General features: G+C 42.0%; 1 protein-coding gene across 2 annotated transcripts in view; it reads left to right on the plus strand.

Annotated features, from left to right (window-relative positions):
- Nucleotides 1-22,221, plus strand: part of side-IV (sidestep IV) — a 648,417-nt gene that overhangs the window by 76,725 nt on the left and 549,471 nt on the right. For both annotated transcript variants that reach the window (XM_072303132.1, XM_072303133.1), the window contains exon 2: nt 1,739-1,880. In XM_072303132.1, the coding sequence (XP_072159233.1) occupies nt 1,790-1,880 (91 nt within the window). In that variant the 5' untranslated portion in view covers nt 1,739-1,789. The remainder of the gene's footprint in view (nt 1-1,738; nt 1,881-22,221) is intronic.

Below are 22,221 nucleotides of genomic sequence, written 5' to 3' on the forward strand. Positions count from 1 at the left end.
ACGTTATCATGAACGTCTTTGCGATAAAAAAATCTGGCAACCTCAATCTTGACACTATGGCTCAGCTATAGCAAATTACTTATAGTTTGAAAAATACATGGTGGGAAATGAACATTACTCGATTGAGAAGCTTGCTGAAACCGTTGTAGTGCGGGATTTGACTCACGTAGAGCTTTGAGTTTCTTGTGAGCGGGCAGTTCAAATTCCTCGTAACCAATGTGAAATAAAAATGTTAATATCTCCGTTAGGAGTTGGTTTCAGTAATTTTCGTTGCGCGAATCGTGCTCTTCCTAAAGTTCTGGTTAAGGAACATGAATCAGATTGCTTAAATTCATACCTCGTATAGTGGTCCATTGGTTCGGAATTTGCTCGTGTGTCCTGACCTCTAGAGGAGAAAACATGTGAATTATTTTCTACTCCAGACCTCGGCTACAGGCGCCTAGTGCGTTCCGTAGTGGATTATAGACATTTCTGATGCACTCGACGCGACTTTCTTTGGATTCCACCTAGATAAAGTCTACTCACTCGGCCGTATCCCTCACGAGCAAGAGACCCACAGGGATGGCTCGGTGCCGTCTAGTCTCTGCCTCCTCATCCCTGACACTTTTAATTACACGGACTCACCGGGTAAAAAACCCCGGCCGCGGGGGAGGGGGGGACTCCGAGCAGGTGCCCTTTATGTTCATTTGAATGCCTCGCCCCGCGAGAGGCCAGGCGCCCCTTTATTAATTTGAGTTATTGCACGGGCCAAAGATTAATAGACGGGAAACTCGCACTTTTTGAATGGGGGCACCGGAGGGGGATGGTGGGGGGAGGGGGGGATCCGCGCCTTTTTCCCGCTCGGAATGGAGCGGATGATTTTCGAGTTAATTTCACAACCGGTGCTTCCGCTTGCCGCGCTAAGGAACAGCCTTCGAGTGTTGCTACATTTCAGTCGGTGAGAATCCTCTTCGAAGGAAAAGTTGGGTCGTGTCAACCAAACTTCACAGAAAAACCACAGATATTCTCAAGAATAGAGAATTTGCAGGTGTCTTAAAGTTTGAGAAAGTTAAAAATGTTAAAATGGGTAACTCACTTGCACGTTTTAATATTCTTTTTTGCAGACGCGTTTCGGGCATCGGCCCATCATCAATGTCGCGATTTAGCATTGATGATTGGCCGATGCCCGAAATGCGTCTGCAAAAAAGAATATTAAAACGTGCACGTGAGTTACCCATTTTAACATTTTCAACTTTCTGAATTATTTCTTGTGCGGTAAAAGCTCCCCTCGAAAGAATGTCTTAAAGTTTGTGAATTTCATCTTCAAAATGACACTACTAGGAAAACTGAGCACGAGGATGTCGTCAGTTTCTAAATTGAACAATTATTGAAGAAAATATGGCAAAATAATCTGATTTGCTAAAATACATGTGTTTAAATGGAAAATTCCGCCAGATGACATCATAAGGCGGCACATTTTCTCACTTTTAAATCTATTTTTCTCCAATTTCCAACGTCAGAAAAAAAAATATGAAAAATACTGCGAACTCAGCTCATCAACACTGCTCAGATAAACAATAAAATTTGTGTGTGCAAATCCTCCAATAACCGAGTCCAGTCGTAAAAATTGGCCTGTAAGAACTCTCTTATGAAGTGTTTGATTGGTCGATGGATACAATTTCCTGTTTGTTTTAAGAAGTTCCTGTCATGCCATGCCTCGTTCGACTAGCAGTAACGGTATTTGTTTTTGATTTTGCAGATGCGGCTAGTGTTGCTCAACTATGAGATAGTGACTTGAAGAGGCTCCGCCATGCAAGAGGTGTCTCTCATCGTGCTTCTGCTGATCAACCTCCGGATTGCTGCTCCTGCTGATCTCATCCTCTCCGACCTCGACAAACCAAGTGAGTTTCCAACGGCATTTACGTGCCTGCTCATCATCCTGTGATCATTACCCAGTTGCTAATGCCGGCATTCCGGTTGAGGACGAACTAAGAGTGGATACTAGAAACTCCTGCGGGCTGATTGTTGAAATTAATAGACATAGCGATAGACATAGGAGATAGAGGAAAATGAAGCTATCCTATCGGTTAAAATGGGTGGTTGGATTGTCAAAGGAGGTAAGTAATATACTAACTCGTCGCTGCTCTGGCGTAGGGGCGTATCTGGATTTTCATGTGAGCCTTGTTCTCCCTGTAACTCTATGTTTTTCGGGGCTCATGTGAAGATACAGTTACGCCTTACGGCAGAAGAGCAGCGAACTAGTGGCAACCCACGAGAGACGCGACAGTTATTCCGTCATTTTCTCCCTAAGTCTATGAGAAACATCCGTCTCAACCAATAGGATCGCTCCATACTTTCTATGTCTTCTTTATCTATCGCTTTATCTATCAATTTCAATAATCAGTCCCCTGGAATGATGTTAAACAGACAGATGTTCTATGCGCTCCAGATCACCCAATACTGTTGCAGTTTTAATTTCCCAGTGTGTATAGCATCTTGTACACAATTGGTCACTGTCCTTGTGTTTTTATCTAATGCTCTGAAAGAACCGATTGAGAAGATTACGTATTACGATTTATTGCGTATTTTTGGAGTCAAAATCCTGGACAGGCTAGCTTTTATAAAATCTCAAGGACTCGAAAGAATCTCAAATGCGCCGGAAAGGCGGGAGAAATGATCACAGCAAATTACTACGGCAGTCAAATCGCTTACTCCTTCTCATTTTCCGCTTATGTTTTTTCAAAATAAAACTTATTTCAATGTGGAATTGTTGTTTGTCTGCTACAGACATCATTAATGATATTCGATTCTTTGGTTCTGAAGATACAATTTCGACTTTCCTATTGTTTTCAAATACGAGGAGTAGAAAGACATTCGACGAAAGTCGTAGAGGTGCTCGCTTCTGATTGGTGCCGGATGACATTCGGTCCGGCGCGAAAACGAAACGTTTTATTTGTGGAAAAGTTACGCATATTGCGACAGAGCACAGGGGAAAATTTCATGAGCCGCCCTGCGCCGTCCGCAGCGCGCATGGCGCACCACCCGCCTTTCATTATTACACTTCATCTAGCGTTGAGAGTTCATTAATTACTTCACACGACCAGTGTGTAATTTTAAAAGTCGAGCATTTAAAACAAACTCGAAAACAAAATGTATACGATATACGAGTTTCTCAGCCAGGAAGCTCTCCCCGCAAGAAATCGTTCACCACCCAGCCCGCCGGGCGCTGCTCGCGCATGCCAGCGCGACACGCTCACTGGCGCCTACAAACCTAACAGGATACTTAACCCATTGCGTAATGCTTGAAGTATCCTATTAGGTCTGTAGGCGCCAGTGCACGTTTCGAGCTGGTAGCACGCCGCGCCGCGCCGCAAGTGTAATTCTTAGCGACTCAAAAGACATCAGTTACAAAACTTTCGCGATCTTTCAGTCATTATCCGACTTATTTCTTCCTATTCTTGAGTTTTGGACCATAGTGCGCCGCGGGCGGCGGCGCTCATGAAATTCTCCCCTGTGCTCAATCGCGCTTATTGAACTGCGTATTCCTCGATTTTCAAGTTACTTTTTCGCATTTTCAATGTGTACATCGTGTTCTACGCGTCATACACTTTCAGGAAATTGTATTCTTACGTCAAAATTCGTTCATGGTTTAGTGATCTATTATCCCAATGATTCAGTGCGCTAAATAAGATATGTAATTATAAAGCATACTGAAATTGGTTCCCTGGGTCATTTGACTCAAGTGGATTTCGATTTTTTGTAAAGGCGATTCATGAAATTTAGCAACACCGTTTTCGCTCCGTTTAAATGAATGCAAAACAAACGATTCTTTTTGCCTCACCCAAAATCGATATTTTTGATGGATTTAAACGGAGGAAAAATAGTGTTGCCAAATTGCAGAAGGGCTGGTGGTTTTTTGGCGAGAAAGACGTTCGAATCGACAAGAGGAGGAAACAGTGATGAGTTGAATCTGGAAATTTTCAATGGAGCCACCGTGTTTTACTTTGGTGAGCAAACATATACTCTGCAGTTCTAAGGAACAAAAACCGTATGAACATTTGAATGTTGCCAAATTTCCCCTGGTAAAAAATTTATTTTGGAAAAGTCATGCATATTTCGCCGTGAAATTTTCAGATATTTTCAATTAAATTGCGAACAAAATTGTCTGAAAAATTGGAAGAAAATATTACACTTTCAAAATAAATCCGTATTTTATCTATGGAAATTTGGCAATGCCTAGAGGTTTATATGTCGTTTTTTCTTAGCATGACAGTCTTTGGTGTTTAATATATTACCCCAGTTGATGGTCCAAGTCAAGCCAAGTATAGATTAGTATAACTCGGCCGGTTTTTTGTAGGCACAATATGTTGCCTCTATCCTCTCAGTCATATTTTCGTCGGTAAAATTGGACAATTTCTGTGCGGGAACCTCACACAAAGCTCGGAGCTTTTGACTTGAACCGACGCACGGAAAATACGAGCGTGGAAAAATTTCAAATGGGCCGAGGAAACCCAATCCCCGCTATCTACCCCCTCCTCCTTTCCACGCCTCTGAGTCCCTGTGGGACAAGGCGAGAAGTGTTTTCTTGGCACTGTTGTCAAATTGTAGCAATAGTGGTTTATTTAGCACGAATGCATTAAGGCCCAGAAGCCTAAAAAAGTCTTCATGTCAGGTACACTGCCGTGCTAAGGAAGAACGCCGTATGAACCCTCAGGCGTTGCCAAATTTCGATTGATAAAACACGAATTTCCGGGTAAACTATGAATATTTTTCGTCCAATACTTCAGATAATGTTGTTTGCAATTTCACCGAAAGTTCCTGAAAATTTCTAGGAAAAATATTCATAACTTTCCTCAAAAATGAATATGTTATCGAAGGAAATTTGACAACTCTCGAATGTTCTTACGGCGTTCTTCCTCAGTACGTCAGTACATGCGATCGATGATTTTTATGCTATACATGATTTCGGAAATGAAGGAGTCGTCGTTTCTTGTATGAGAGAACGGAGCTACATTTCAGTGTTGCTTATTACCTGTGGTAGTTTTATTTTTACCAGGAAAATGTCAGGCATTCCATACTAAAAATCATTTGGAGTCTCCTGCAGACAGAAAATTTTGACAGTTTTTCAGCCGTATCCCTGCGCAGAGAATGGACTGCTAGCCAAGATACAAAACTTAGCACCACAATAAAGTATCAACGGTAAAATTTTCAAACGACGCATGGTAGATCGAGTCAATCAGAGAGTTCGGACTTGAAATTTTTAACTAAAACTGCAAATTTTAATGTTCACTTTGTCTTATTTGAATTTCAAGGGGTGCATTTAAGAAAAATTTGCACGATGAAACCAGCGGAACCACTTTTAAAATCCCAAAGTTTTAAAGAAACGGTGTTATGGACTTTTAAAGTTTCCAAAGTTTGTCCGATCGCCCCCTTTGACTCGATCCATTTTGCGACGTTTCTCGATTCCGGTGTTTCAAAATCTCCGAGTCCACAACTTGGAGAAAACTCAATTTTGGACGTTTGAGCAACACCGCTCTTTTTGGTCGTACACCGGAATACCACGTGAAACCATCCGGACTCGTGCATGAAATCCATTGCTCTGGAAAATGTGCATATCTTATCGTTCAGCCTGGCATCCACGTAAACCTCTTGAAAGCTCAACAAAAATATCAACGCCAAGCGTCAAAGAGTTCACGTACCCAAAATTTTTTCTCTCTCCTGGACGATAAAAGCGTACAAGTCGATAAAGGACGGAGCATAACCTTTCACTCTATTCCAGCCAGACCTTCGCCCTCGAAGGTTGTAGAAAGAGACGGCATGACCTTCAAACCCGACCAAATCATCCAAAATAACATACAAATCCTTCAACTTAAAGGTTGCCAACTTCGCTAAATTTGGCAACTCTATACGTAGCAGCGATGCCAAATGCTTAGAAAAATCCTGGTTTTTTAATCGGGGCTTGACTTTAGCGGTGCCTCAAACGGCAACATTGTCGGGTATTTTTCGGGCGTGGAGCAGGGAGTATTTAGTAGCTGATAGGGTAAGTTTGCCCTCGGGACACACTGATAATTCTGTTCGACAATGAGACAGCTTTAAGGCGGGGAAGAATGTTGAGGGGGTGAGAGGGGGGAGGGTGCTCTAGATTTTTCTCCCGTACGTGATCACGTTCTTCGTAACGTGGCCTTTGTGAATATTGCGCGGGAATTTTTTCGTGACTTGTCCCGCGATCTTTATGACGTGTGAATTGTAAAGGCAGGGGTTTTGTATGTGACCGTTCACGGGAAAAGGTCAAAAGGGACCCTGGTCTGGAGATCTAAGTCGGAGCTTTTCCGGGAAAGATCTCGTCTATACTCGCTTTTAAGCCACTCTCCTATCCCGGGAAACTTGTTACATGCTCATGTGCTTTCCTATCACTCACGATCAATGGCGAGGCGTGAATGATCGATTATCGATAGTTCCTCAATTGAAACTATGGTGAAGAATCGATTTATTAAGGTGTTCATTGCGAACACCCTGTTTATCGATCCTTTTTTATAGGTTTAAATGGCAAATAAATCGATATATCGCAAAGCACGTCACGCCACTGCAATCACTCACATCGCGTACCGCTTATCCTCCGGAAAAATCTATTCTCTCCAATCGAGTTTGATCACTCTGATTCGATTACACGGATCGAGTTTGACAGATGCGTACCAAATCACTCCATCGAAATGAATGCGTAGTGAGTAGTTTAGGAGTTTACCTAGTTATATATTTTTCCCTGTCAATAATTTTAAATCCGAGAAAAAATATTTCGGCCATGAAAGTTGTCGAAAATCCCTAATCTTTCAAACCTCTTTTTTTTTTCTTTTTAATTTTTGCGCATCATAAGTGTTCATTGAGCACAAATAACCGCATCTAATCGTTGTTGCTACTGAGGAATCCAGCGCGCCTTCAATTTTTGAATATGCAACACGGGCATCCATTAAGCACGAATAGTTGTATCTAGGCATCGTAATATGAGAGGTTCATAACTTAGGCCACGTTGCCTGTCGCCAGTGAGTGGATCATTAGTTGGTTCAATTTCTAAACCCGTGCTGATGAATCACACTTTTTCACTTTTTCCTAGGAGACAAAAACTTTTCTCCCTGTTTTAGATTGGGAACGATTCCGGAATAAGTTGAACAAAATGAACCATATGTCACTTGTTGGAAAAACATGTGTCGGACATGCATTTCGGGTTTACTTAACCGCGTATTCTCTCGTGTTGACAAATCAAATTAAATAATTATTTTTCAAATTTGGAACCAGTCGAGAAACTGCGTCTACAAAATCGTCTTATAGAGGAATGAAAGTGCCGTGATAGCAAATAGAGCGTTAAAAAATGCAAAAATGAAGTTTTGAGAAAACGGGCTAATAAAGTGTCTGACCGGAAAAAGTCACTGAAAGAGGCCTCCGTTCTTTGTCAAATTGCCACGAATCATCTGAAAGACTCCTACAAATCGTCTGGATGATTAAAAATCGATCGATTTTGTTTCAATTACGTAAAAGGGGTATTTTACATTTTCATACTAGGTTATTGTTAAGCAAAACAGACGTAAGTGCTATCCCCTCTATGCTTTCGTGATTGCATTTTGGACACCAAAAACACACATTTTCAGGTTGGAGATTGACAAAAGAGGGCGACTTTTTACCCGAAAGCGCTGTTTTCATTGGCTCTCTGGAGGAATAATGTCACTTACTGCTGTCTTGCCTGAAACTGCGTCATTTTTTTCGCAATTATGGCTTTCTCATGTGTCTCGTTTTGATACAAACCCTATCCGGTCCGCGACAGTTTTCCACGGCCGCCGTGGCAGGTCCGCGTCTTTTTCCCGAATTTCGGCCAATTTTCGGTCACTCCTACGCTTTTCAGTTTTTCCATCTATTTAAGCCTTATAAACTAATTTTTGATGGTTATGGGGGTTCAGTATGAAGAAATGTATGTTTTTATCCACAACAAATTGTATTAACACAATTTAAAGCAGTCGAATATACCCGACACCGGGCCTGCGCAGAATTCCAAACTATTGGGCGACTATATCCGACATGGGACCTAAACGCGTTATTTTTCACGGCGAATATATCCGACATTGGGCCGGAAAGGGTTTAAGAAAAATTTTGCTGTTTTAGCTATTTCAGTGATTTCACCTAAAAGAGATCAGACGAATTTTGAAGGAAACTCAATTTCGAAAATTTGTCTTTTAATGCTCTCTTCGCTATCGTCGCTTCAAGTCTTTTTTCTTGATTTGCGCTGGATTTGACCCGGTTCGTTCCTTTTAAACTTGGTCCAAATATTCATTATTCATGGAGACGACGCAGATAATTCAGTTGCGTTTCCATCCGCTGAATGTTTCAATTATATTTTTAATCACGGAGCCAGAACTCCATTTCAGCGAATTCCTGAAACATTCGAATAAGTCACCGAGTCATCAATTATTTCTACCGGCGCCGCGCAATTTTTAATGGCCGGGCCGGATAAAAAATTGAACATCAGCGTCCGAATCTCCTGAGGATGGCTTCGCCTCCGTCCGCAATAAAAACCATTTGAATATACACGGCGTTGCCAGTTTAAATGCTGAAACCGCGATTATTCGTCTTTTTGGTTTGGAATAGACGGATCGGTAAATGAGTGGTCAATGGAGCGTATCCAATAGTGGTACGATGTATTGTTTGGTTCAAAACAATAGAACATGCGACCTCAAACAAATATTTTAGGATTCAAGATAGAAAAGCTGAAAATGAGAAAATTCCGAACAGTTTCAGTCTTCATAGCCATTTTGTACCTATAAAGATCAACAATTTATCACAAAAAAACCCTTTCCTTTCAGATTACTCAATTGAATTCTGAGGCTATGTTCACATGTTGAACCGATCGATATCGAAACAATTTCACCTGTTTGATGAATCAAATACGATCCATGCCAGGTTAGTAATGTGGAAATACCCCCGTTTGAAAGAAAAACGCCGTATGAGCCTGCAGACTTTTCAAAACTTGTTTTATTAAAATTCAAATTCTCAGGGAAATCTGGTAATATTTTTCCTCCAATTTCTCAGAGAATTGCATTGAAAATCGGATCCAAATTATCTGAAAACTTTCAAGAGAAAATATTCATAACTCTCCTTAAAAATTAACATTTTAGCAGAGGAAATTTGGCTACTCTCTAATGCTCATACGGTTTTTTTGCCGTAGCATGGCAGACTATACTCCCCGCCTTTCCATTAATCCCGAAAAGCGGCGGAAATTTGTAAACGTCGCATGGCGCTTTTGATACTTCGGCCGGAAGGTGACGATATTGTCCCCGGGTCGATCGGTGTTCATTCGGAAGGGTACATTTCTTCCGGCGATTTGGCAGAAGCACTTCGACGAAACCGAGGTAAGGTTTCCGGGAGCCTGAAGTTTATTCGCGACTGCAAACAATGTCTAATTATTTCCGCAAACCCCAGGAGAGTTCTTTTAACTCGACAATGGGCCCAACTCGCCGTTTTTTGCCACTTATGAAATAATTCATCGTTACATCTTCTGTTCGCAGCGAGCTTTTTCGCTGTCGGTCGATTTGAAAGTTTTCCCGAAACTTGCCGGCGAAGTTCTCGGAAAAGTTGCTTTTTCTAGGTTCCTAGAGGAACTCATACTCTTTTTCCAGAGTCTCTCCGTGCCCTGGGATGGGGCCGCAACCTGATTTGCATTAATATTCATGACTTCTCTTCGAAAGCTCTTAAAGTTCCTCCATCGAAACCGACTTACTTTCGTTTCCGATGGGTTTTCCTCGAAAAAGTCAGATTTTAGCCTAAGCTTTAATCGTGTCTCAGCCCTTATGCAGTGACTCTTTGAATTTTCAAGGATTTTTTATTATTATAGCTCTGATTTTCCCCGATTTCTGTTTTTGAAAAAATAATAAGAAAATTATGTTTTATGGGAAATTAGGGCAAATAGAAAACCGGAAAATAGGTCTCACGATTCTAAGTATCTAACCTCACAAAGAAAAGAGTTTTGGGTTCAAGGAGCGAACTTTGGTTTTTATGGAACAACAAGAAGTTCGGTTCACAACCGTTGTTTTAAGTTTATTTATACATTTTACAAAGCGTTACACAATGTAGTACATACCATGATTTCTTCCACCTTGGATTCATCAAATCTATAGCTAAAGTGCGAAAACACGCGTTTCCGTTTGCGACATCGGAGACTTCCTGTCATACTTTGCTGTTTCTCTGAAAAACTAGTCGACATACTTTTTAGGAAATTTCATTGAGTTTTCCTCTTTGTTAGGAGAATATTCTGCAAACATTTCAAGCTCTAAAGTGGTCTTATTTCTCTACGAAAAATAAGAAAGAACCGGAAATTTTGAAACATCTTAAGTGCTGCCGTGCTAAGGAGGAACGCCGTATGAACATTCGAATGTTGCCAAATTTTCCTTGATAAAACATTTATTTTGGAAGAAATTCTGGCAAGATGGATGTACGTGATTTCGCATTTTGGTCATCGAAATAGGGATCCATATATACACTGATCGCTCGACTTGAGACACGGATGAAACCATAAAAAGTAGAGAAAATTGCAATGCGCATCACCGCGATGGATGACGTCATACGCAGTAGCGTGGTGTGCTTTGCGATATATCGATTGATCCGCTGTTTAAACCTATGTAAAAGAATCGACAAACAGGGTGTTCGCAACGTACACCTTAACAATCGATTCTTTACTATACGCCTCAAATGAACCTCAGTGAGAACCGAATAATCACACCAATCTCGAAACAATGAACACTAGATCTAGCTCGACGACACAAAACTGCATAGTAGACGAAGATGTTAGTCCAAGAAAAAGATGTGTGGTGCCGAAAGACAAATACTAAAGGACGCCCTCTAAAGGTCCAAGTTGTAACAGATGCCCTAACTTCAATGGCCATCAGGAAAATCGACTGTCTTCGATTAAAATTGAGTATTTTCGAGTTACCGAGTTGTTGTGTTTTCTTTCTCACTGATCTCAAATGGGGAAATATCGATAATCGATCATTCACACCTCGCCACTGGTCATACGCCGTATTTTTCGATGGGCGACATCATTGTCAATAATTGACGTGAAAATTTGGTGTTTTGACAGCTAAAATCATCAAAACATGGTTCTGTGACCAGCGCGAGTGACCGATTGGAAATTTTAATTTGTCCATCGTGTGCTCCGCATGAAATTCTGACGCGGAAACATATATTTCAATCAATGGCGTGGTGTAAATTGCGATGTATCGATTGTTGTGCCATTTAAACCTAAAGTACAGAATCGATTATTAAGGTGTTCGCTGCGAACACCCTGCTTATCGATCTTTTTCCATAGGTTTAAATGGCATATCAATCGATATACAACAAAGCACGCCACGCCACTGATTTCAATGCTTGATTTTTGGCTGTTGAGTGGTGCGTTTTCGCGGTTGGTGACCGGTGACGGAATTTCATCGGTGATGAGTCCGGCAGCGGCGGAGGGTGCGGGAAGCGGTGAAATATTTGCATGCGGCTTTAAATCGGTTGTCCACGGCCGCGCGGCCCGCAACAGGGGTGACGAGGGACTGGGGGACGAGTATGATAATTCAGCGCGCCGCACCGCCGAGATGCAATTAACTTCCCCGAAAATTAAATTACAAATCAAAGGTCAATATTTTATGATCCGTCCCGGAACTCCGATTATGAACGCCCCTGTAATTTCCGCGTTTTATCCACGTTCTTACGGCTCCGGGGGTTGCCCAATAGGGCAGCTTGAATGGACGTATTTCTATCAAACGGAACTAAGCGCCATAGGGGGAGGAAGAGAGAGGGGGGCTTGGATTGGCGGGTTTTGCGGGATGCGATGCTCGTTCTATCCTATACTAGCAATGCTTTTCCATGGCGCTTAGTTCTGTTTGACAGAACGCGCTATCCGGGATTCTAAAATCCTCAAAGGAACTCAATTTGGCGCTTAGTTCCGTTTGGCAAAAACACGTCCAATTAGCCGGTACTTGTAGTTTTCCTTACGAAAGAACCTAACTTCATTTCAATGTTGCCAAAATCACCTCGCAAGGTGCATATTAAGCAGGAGAATCTTGAGCATTCCTAACTGAAAATCTCACTGAATTTTCCTCAGATTTCACGCAAAAATCAGGAAAATTTTGGATACAAATTGCACAGGTACAACTTCATAAAACAAATTATATATTCGGGTGAATTTGACAACCTTGAGATGGGGTTACGTTCCTTCGTGCGGGAGTCAACGTATTGTGCCTTACTGCCATGCTAAGGAAAAAACGCCGTATAAACATTCGAATGTTACCAAATTTCTCCTTAGAAATTATGCATTTTGGAGGAAAGTTATGGATATTTTCTCTTGGACTTTTAAGGCACTTTAGATCAAATTCACCAACAAGATTCTCTGAAAAATTGGAGGAAAATTATTCAAAAATTTTCCAGAAAATGTGTGATTTGTTACAGGGAATTTGGCAACGTCTGAAAGCTCATAGGGCGTTTTTCCTTGGCACGGCAGCTTAGCCATCGAAACGCGACTAATTTCAAGCTTCATGGCCGACAACCCGACTCGAGGGTTTTCAGGTGGTTCTCATGATTTTTTAAGACTCGTTTTCTTCTTCTTTTCCCTCACCACGGAAACGTTAAACAGAAGGTGTTTTTTTCCGCGCAGCAGTTCAACGGACTGCCATTCAAGGAGCGGACGGAAGACGTTGCCGGAGTGGGCAAAAATATCCCTCAATTACATCAATTCTCGCACGAAAATCCGAAGGAAGTCGCCGAGATTGGCAAGCGCGGATGTAGAATCTGTCCCGGCTCCGTCCGGATCCGCCCGGTTGCGACAGGAAATGTGGGTCAAATTTGCATTTAAATCGTATTTAAGAGCATCTCGTTTACACAATTAAATAGAATCGATTAGATTCAGCGCCGCGGACGAAGCGCGGGAAAATTAAAACCCGTAATTGGGTAAAAAAAGATAAGAAAACTCGAGGAGACGCTTCCTCTCATAGACCGCTCATTCGACGGGACCGCCGCCGAGGAGCTTTCTTCCTTTATTTTTATTTTTAAATTTTAAAAGTGCACTCGAGCACTTGAACCGGAGAGACACGTCTCTGCAATCCTACGCTTTTCATTTCCTTGTTCTCCGGACGAGAACGTATGCACTTCTCAATGTTACAAAATTTCCACTGGCAAATTATTGGACGTGTTTCTACCAAACATAACTATAAGAGAACAGAGGGTATATAATGTCAATGTCGCATATCGACGGTGAAACTACCAAACCACGTATCTCGTTTGCGGTGTTTAAAAATCTACGCTCACATTTTATTTTTTTGAAGTAGACCAAATCAATATCATTCCTTGAAATTTTCACGGAATTTTCTCCGCACGAAGAGGAAAAATCACAGAAATTTTCAAGACTGGACGTTAAGTAGTTTTTTATTTAAAAAATGAAGTATGACAGGAAGTCTGCGACGTCGCAAACCGAGTTGTGTGATTGCCGACTTACACCGTCGATATGCATCCGGTCGGTGGGTCAGGATGTGACGGAGTTCAATTGTAAAAAAACCGCGACGTGTCCTGATTTTGGACGCCGCAATGGGCCAGTTGCGCTGGTAACAGAATTGTGTTTTGATGCTTGATTCTTGTAGATTAGCTTAAAATAAGAAGATCTGTCCAAACAGCAACTTTCTATGTTGAATATTAACCGAGTTATCGTCTTTTGAAGAGTCGGGTTTTTGACGTCATCCACCGCGGTAGCGCATAACATGGTACGTACTCCCGCGGTGGATGACGTCATAAACCGAGTTTTTCAAGGCACGATATCTTGATTAATATTCAACACTGGATTTAAAAAAAATTGATCTAGAGTCCAGACTCTTAAAAACATCGACAAGAAAAAATACTCTTGATTCAATCGGATTTTCGCTCAAATGAAGAACCAAGCCTCTTAATTTGAGCGGATTTCCTTTTGATTTAAGCAAAAATCTGATTGAATCAAGAGTATTTTTTCTTGTCAATGTTTTCAAGAGTCTGGACTCTAGATCCAATGCGTTTTTTTTCCAGTGAACGTAGGAAGTTGCTGTTTGGACAGATCTTATTATTTCTAGTTGATCTGCAAGAATAAAGCATCGAAGTACGATTCTGTGACCAGCGCAACTGACCCATTATGTCGGCAAGTCATGAACAGAGATAAGCTAGAGGTGAACCACCTCTTTAGACGTGCGGATGAAATTGCTCAAGGTGTCATCGTAGCAGGAGAGTATCTTCGTACTCAACGGCCAATGACTTTCTGATCCATAATTATAAATAATACATAAAAGTCAGCAAGTCGTTCCAGGTTAAACACCTTCATTTTAGAGAGTTTATCCAACGTCGTTCGTCATCAAACTCTTACCTCCCGTTCATCGCAAGCAGCTTTTTGCACCACTAAGATAGACCCATCCTCCCTTTGACTCCTATGTCTATAGCTTCGCTTTCAATTTCAATGATCAGGCCTGAGCCGACATCAAACCCGAACCTCAGCTCGGAGCCGAAATGCAGTCGCACCCGCCGACAACCCCTCCCCCCTCCCTCGACACCGGCAACTCAATTGCGCTTGCAAGCGAATTAGTTGTCAAGAGAGTGGAATTTAATTTCACCCCCTCGCACCCCTATCCCCCGCCCCCTCCCGCCCGCGCGTGGATGCGCCCGTAAGTCGGCGGATAAATTTATGTACATATGTTTGCACTATCTTCCCCGTCTGGCGGTGGAAAAAAGGGCGCAGCCATTTATCACGGGATGAGCCGTCGCGCGTCGCTCCGCCAATCGGAACGCCGCAACCGCCGCCCCCCGCCCCCGCGCCACCCCCGCCGGGCATAACGCCCCCGTCATAATGATATGTATAAAAAATAACGTAATAATAGAACAAACACAGTCTTTGTCTTCTTCGCCCGTTATTTTTATAAGTAAAAAGCGCATTCATCCCCCCCCCCCGCCGCCCCCGAAAGCGCCGAGCTGAGCTCCGCGCTTTCTTTTTCATACTTGAAAACAAGCCAATAGAAAGACACAAAAAGTGGGCAGCGATAAATTACGACCTTTGAGGAGAATGCCACGGTTTCTTTCGGCGCGTTTATCACGGCCGCCGCCGCGCCGCGCCACCGTCGCTTCTAATTGCTCGGAAAATAGTGCGAGTTGGGGTGTCCCGTCGGGGGGCGGACAGGGGGGAGGGGGGGTTCGAAAACAATAACAAAAGCCGCGCGAATCTAGCTGAGTCAGGGCGCGGCGGCTGCCAGCACCCTCTAACGCTGCGAAATCGCGTGTAATCCCCTGCACCTATCGTGCGAAATGCGCTGTTTTTGATGCGATTTGGCAACTTTATCGCGGGGCTCACCCAGGGTTGTCGATTGCTGGACGAGTCCACCGAAGGTGGGTTTAATTCTGCCGTGCTAAGGGAGGACGCCGTATGAACCTTCAGGCGTTGCCAAATTTCCTTTCACAAAACGCGAATTTCGCCGTAAATTTATGAATATTTGTCTCCCAATTTTTCGGATAATTCAGTTCACAATTTTACTTAAAGATTCTGGAAATTTCAAGGAAAAATATTCATATATTTCCTCAAAAATAAACATTTTATCGAAGGAAATTTGGCAACTCTCGAAGGTTCATACGGCGTTTTTCCTCAGCACGGCAGAATTGCGGCGCGATTCGGGGAGGTGTGGCAACGCGGCCTGACCGGTGTAAAATGAACTGTGGGCATTCGGTGCCGGCGTATTTTTGTTCCGGAATCTGGCGAGCAAACACGGCTATCGGGTCCATTAAAGGCGCGGCTGCCGATTCGGGGGTGGAATTCGCCCCGGCTCGGGGGTGGATTCCGGGCGATTGCTAACGCTGGTTTAAGCCCCCGCGCGGACTGCCACGTCGATGTGCAAATGCTGATTTATGAGCTCGTCTTTTACCGGGCTTTTGACAGCCAGCTCGTGAATAAAGGAAGGCCTTCGCGGAATGCGGACGAAAAATGCCCGTTATGGGACTGGACGTTTTGGAGCATTGAATGCAGACTTTTTTGATGGATTTCACGTGTTCGTTTCGTTTTTTGAGAATTCTAATTTTGGTTAAGTAACTTCGCTGTGACCGCCGATGATGATACATTATCCGCGAAAGCGAGTGCCCATACATAATAAATTTGGATGGCCACTTATTTTTAACTCCCTGCTTGTTTTCTTGCTACATCAAGCGCGGGCTGATAGTTGAAATTGATAGACAAAGCGAAAGGCAAAGAAGACTTTGTGAGTATGGAGCAATCATACACGGAGAAAAGAACTTCGTGCGTGGGACCCGAAGTTTAGGTCTTATGGATCTCTGAAGTTTTCGGATTGAGCATCTGAACACTTCAGGTCCAGCTGCTGAGGTTTGGATCACACATCTGAAACTTCAGTTCTTACATCTGAAGTACTTCGGTTCTCACATCCGAAAAAATTCGGTTCTCACATCTGAAGAACTTCAGATGTAAGAACTGAAGTTTCAGATGTGTGATCCGAACCTCGACAGCTAGACCTAAAGTGTTCAGATGCTCAACCCGAAAACTTCAGAGATCCATATGACCTAAACTTCGGGTCCCACGCACGAGGTTTTTTTCTCCGTGCAAGTTCTGTTTGGTAGAAATACGTCCTATTGTAACTCTGGCTGTTTTGTTACCTACATCCAGGATTGAAGGCGACTTCAGTGCTCCCATTTCCAGGATGGCACCAAATTTCAGAACTTTTGAGATTTTCCTGAACTTTTCTGGGAACTTGTGAGATTTCCGAAATGTTTTGGATCTTTTGCATTTTCCGGAACTTTTGAAAAAATCTCAAAAGAATCCAGGCACTTTTGACGGTCATGGAGTGGGAGACATTAGAACAAAAAAGTTCCGAATCTCGGAACTTTTGACGAACTTGGAATGGAAGCACTGGGCGACTCATACCTTCACGTTTCTTCAACGTGCATCATTATTTGTAAGTTTGTCTGCATGCTGTTTTGTACGTTCGCTCTTTGAATATTTACAGGAGAATATACTAGCCGGCTACGAGGTCCAACCATTTTTCAGTCATTTTCCGTGCGTTTGCAACAATCCTCCTTTTCATTCGGGTAAAAGTTTGCAACAGACCCATTATGTATAGGGGAGTGATGAGCATACCATTACGGGCACATAATAAAGAGGAAGTAGGAGTTCCATCATTCTCAATTAAAAGGCACAAAAGTCAGCGAGAACGCGGGGATCGGACCTGGCGATTTGGCAAGCAAACGGGCTCGCCATTCGGAGGCGTCAGTGATCGATTACTATCGATATCTGCCCATTCGAAGCTGTGTTAAACAATCGATTATCAAGGTGTCATTTGCGAACGCCCTGTTTATCGATATTTTTCCATTTGCTTAAATGGTGGATCAATTGATGTATCGCAAAGCACTGCTATCAACTTGCACCCTTAACACCTTGTGTATCGATATTTTTCCATAGGTTTAAATGGTAGATAATTCGATTTATCGCAAAGCACGCCACGCCGCTGCCTGGCGGTGGTCTGGTCCTCCGAAGCCGGATTCCGGACTTGGACCCGAAATAAAGGGAGCTTTCGCTCAACTTTTAATTGTGATTGATGAATTTTTAAAGGCGGGTCCTCGGCTCGGCTCGGAACAATGGTGCGTTTGAACAGGAAATACCCGGCTCGGACCACCGAATCAACCCTTTCTCTCACGGCCGTGGCCAAAACCACGCGGATCCCATTGTAGATCCAATGGATGTTACGACGTTGTTAACTAAACAATGTTCCCCTATGCTACTGTGCTTCGGTAAAATGCCGTATGAACCTTCAGGCATTGCCAAATTTTGATTGATGAAACACACATTTCCTTATAAGCCTATGAATATTTGTCTTCCAATTGTTTAGATATTTTTCGCGGTTTCACACTAAGTTCCTGAAAATTTCGAGGGGATATTTATAACTTTTCTTAAAAATGAACATTTTATTGAAGGAAATTTGGCAACTCTTGAATGCTCATACGGCGTTCTTCTTTAGTACGGCAGTATGATGAATCTCGGCCGTGGAGGCGTACCCTAACAATAAGCTAGTTTCAGAATTCTGCTGCGTGCGAAATTCAGGCGAGTTCTGCCGCAAAAAGGAAGAACGCAGTATGCACACTCAAGTGTTGTCAAACTTCTTGAGATAAAATATTTATTTTCGGAAGGAGTTTGTGGAAATTTTCAGAGGGTTTCGATCAAATTGCGAATTAGAATCCTTGAAAAATTGAAAGAAGTACATGATACATGAGGCTCGTGAAAATTCGGGTTTTATTGAAGGAAATTTGGCGGTGTCGGAAGGTGCGTGCGGCGTTTTTTCTTAGAACAACACTGCTGGAAGCCGTGGATCGTCCGAATTAATTGTGACGGTCGGTCGATTCGAGTAATGAAAAGCGCGGTTAATGTAATGCTAAATACGGTGAAAAGCATGCCCTGGTAGCAAAATTACGCTTAGAATATGTTTTTAAAATATCTATTAAACAATAATGAAATATTTCACAAATGTTTTTTCCAAACGGGGAAAACTGAAGAATTTCGAAAAAACTTTAGAACGTATAAGGAGACAAGTTATGATGTCGTCCATGCGTTTTTACATGTTTTGAAGTCAATTTCTCAGCATTTTAATTGAAAAAATCCTGAAAACGTTTAAAAATCTTTAAAACATCGCAACAATTTTAAAGAAACATTTAATACTTCAATACATATTTTACAACATTTTTATGAGATATTTATGAAATATCTATGAAAATAAATTTTCAATATTTTGTTTACACATTTTAAAAGTATTATTTCTATACCAACCAATTCAGTCGACCAACCAAGTCCATTTGATTGATCTGACCGAAAAAAAAGTAACGCAATGTATATGTATAACCCCAAAAAACCATAAACATGGAAATGTTTAACTGTGTGTGCAAGTACGTTTGATTATACAACATCTCCTAATCATCAGCAACACCAGTCGAATGATTTGGTTGGTTTTGGACGAACATGGTGCGAAAGTAATGAAACTGACTCACAGACTCAAGTCTAGTGCGCCTTCAACATTGCGTGATACACTACGCACCACCGCGGAGTTAGTTTAGATGCTTAACCTAACCAAACCTAACTTACCTAAGCTCTCTGTCACTCTCGGGACGTAATGAGCGGTAAGCGTATCAAGTTCACCTCGCAACGACTTGTCCTCTGTGAAATTAGTCAATACTTCACGCAACAGTAAAATAAGTAAGTTATAGCAACCGTTGAGGAATGGATACTTAAAATGTAATTTATTCTAATTTTGTATATTGCGTCTATTTCTTTAGAATGGTTTATTTATTAATGATGGTCATGGTCTAATCTGCTTGGTTTTTCAATCTTATGTTTCCTAGTTTAATATCAAATAGTTAGTTAGTTAGTTTTTTTATTTATAGACATTCAGCATCCTAGGCTATTAACGTCTTTACAAAAAATTTCGAAAATGGGTGTATATACAAAAATTTAGATTTTTAAATTAAGCGAGGCAAAGAGTTTTAATAGTTTGGCGTGTCATTGGCTGTAGTTTGGTCGTGACATTCATCGCATGTTCGTGGGTTTGTATTGTACCACTCACTAAACCACGTCATATATAATTTTTCGCTTTTGTGTTATTTTACTGTAATTTTTTCGTGTAATATTTGTTCAACCAGATCTTCAGGTTTTCGGCCACTCATAAAGCGGAATAAAAAGTTTAGCTATTAGCCGACTTTATAAATAAAATATGCAATAATTGCTACTCACGCCATGCTTTAATAAAAAAACAACGTGCAAGAGGATGTTAATATATTTACAATTTTACCTTAACATGGTGGACACGCAAGCGTTTCGACCAACACTTCGGCCTTCATCAGTGCAAAGGAATAATATGTACTACAGGCTTTTTTAACGTGCCCAACGTGATTTCCTGTGTTTTTTACGCATAGAGAGTACATTTGGACATATTTCTGCCAAACAGAACCATGTGCATTATGGCGTGAGTCCTGTTATGTATATATTTTTATGGGTCTCTGGGATCATGTCTTAATGCACATAGTTCCGTTTGGCAGAAATACATCCATTTATTTGGCTGTATCCTTCGAGTGCACCAGGCCCATTGCAGGATTTTTGAGGCTTCGCCGGCGGTGTTTCCTTCGAGGGCAGGAAGTGGGGTGGAGAAAGGGTGGGGGAGGGGGGGTATTGTGGCACGCGCTGAGAACAGTTGATGGTTGTGAACGGGTGATAATTATTCATTTGAATAATAAGTGTGTGGCTCGGCGCGGAAGGCGTCACAACGCAACGCGCAACACAGGGGCCGAGATTGTCGTCTCGCAATCCGGAGCTGAGCCCAACTCGCGAATTTCCTAACCCAATAATCCGACAATTAGATTTTAAGATTACGCTCTTTCCGGCTCCCGGAAAACGGGAAACTTGCCGTAACTCCTCCGCTCGCAGATCGACCGTCGCGTTGTCGCGTCGGTGGCAAATACTCACGTCGTAAGGAAGAACGCCGTATGAACATGCGAGAGTTGTCAAATCTCCTACAGTCAAATCTCAGGAGGACAGTTCTGAATGTTTTCTCTTGAATTTCCCCAATAATTTAGATCTAATCACGAATGAAATTCTCTTACCGAAAGAAAAAGAATGCTGACTTAATATTCTGGATGTAAAAAAGTGTGCGACAACTCACAAAACGCTGAATTAATCGCCACAGCAGTTAGTTTTACATCTCCTCATTGCTATAGTAATTGCTGTAGCGGTTAATTCAGGGTTTTGTGAGTTGTCGCACACTTTTTCACATCCAGAATGTCGAATAAGCATCCTTTTTTTTCGGTGCTGAAAAATTGGATGAAAAATATTTGCAGGTTGCCCGGAAAATTCATATTGCTCCAAAGGGCATTTGGCAACGTCTAGAGGTTCATAAGATATTTTTCCTCAGCATGTTTGTACACTGACGTGCTAAGGAAAAACGTCGTATGAACATTCAAATGCTGCCGAGCGTGCTCTGATGAAATATTAATCTCTAGAAAAAGTAATGAATAATTTAATTTGACATTTTCAGATACGGTGAAATATCGCCAAGTCAAGTCAGATAGGAACCGAATGAAATTTCGACTCGAACGGATTTTCTTCTTCTTCGCCTTACCGCCTAATAACCCGCGTTGTGCTCAAAAATTTGAGCTGAGCGGTTTCGCCAGTAACTTACAAGTGATTTTTGAGTAATTTAAAGCATCATAAAGCACGGTGAACTTGATAAGCTTATCGCTCATTACGTCCCAAGAGTAACAGAGAGCTTAGGGAAGTTAGGTTTGGTTGGGTTAAGCAACTAAATTAACTCCGCGGTGGTGTGTAGAGTATCGCGTGATGTTGAAGGCGCACTGGACTTGAGTCTTTGCGAATCAGTTTCACTACTTTCGCACCATGTTCGTCCAAAACCAGCCAAATCATTCGACTGATGTTGTTGCTGATTAAAAGCTGTTTTATCACGAAACGCACTTGCACACTCAGTTAAACATTTCCGTGGTTATGGTTTTTTGGGGTGACATTGCGTTACTTTTTTTGTCAGATCGAGTCGAAAATACAGATACGTCCTCCTAAACCTAACCATAGCTCATACAGAAATACGGTTCTCTTCCGTAGTGCGACAGTGTAGCTACGACTTTCGATTACATTGGATCTGAGATTTTCTGAAAAATTGGAAGAAATATCCAAAAGTTCCCTGAAATTTCGTTTTTTATCGGATGAGATTTGGCATCGCCTGGAGGTCATACGGCGTTTTTCATAGAGTACCTGTATACGGGAGAGTATTGCCATTTCAACACAGATTTACTACAGAAAACGTGCGCCGCTCTTTGATTGGTCGGCTATCATGGAACTCCAAAGTTGGACCAATATAAACAAACCCCAGCCCCTCCGCTTCTAGTTTGGCCCAATGTAAACAAACAAGATGGCGACAAAGTTCTGGACATGATTTTGGGTGTGATAGAAATTTTATCATATCCAACTTCTGAATTGCGTTCGGATCGAACGTAGATGAATATTTTTGCCGAAAATTAAGCTTTGAGTGTGGTTATCATTCATTTCTCAGCCGATAATACGTGTTCCTCTGGGTCGGGTTTGTTTACATTGGGCAAAATTTGTTGCTCCATGATAGCCTAAAACTAATGAACCAATCAGAGAGCGGCACGGAGATGGCAATACTCCCCCGTATA

The sequence above is a fragment of the Bemisia tabaci genome, chromosome 8 (genome assembly GCF_918797505.1).
Source record: "Bemisia tabaci chromosome 8, PGI_BMITA_v3".
Lineage (NCBI taxonomy): Eukaryota > Metazoa > Arthropoda > Insecta > Hemiptera > Aleyrodidae > Bemisia > Bemisia tabaci.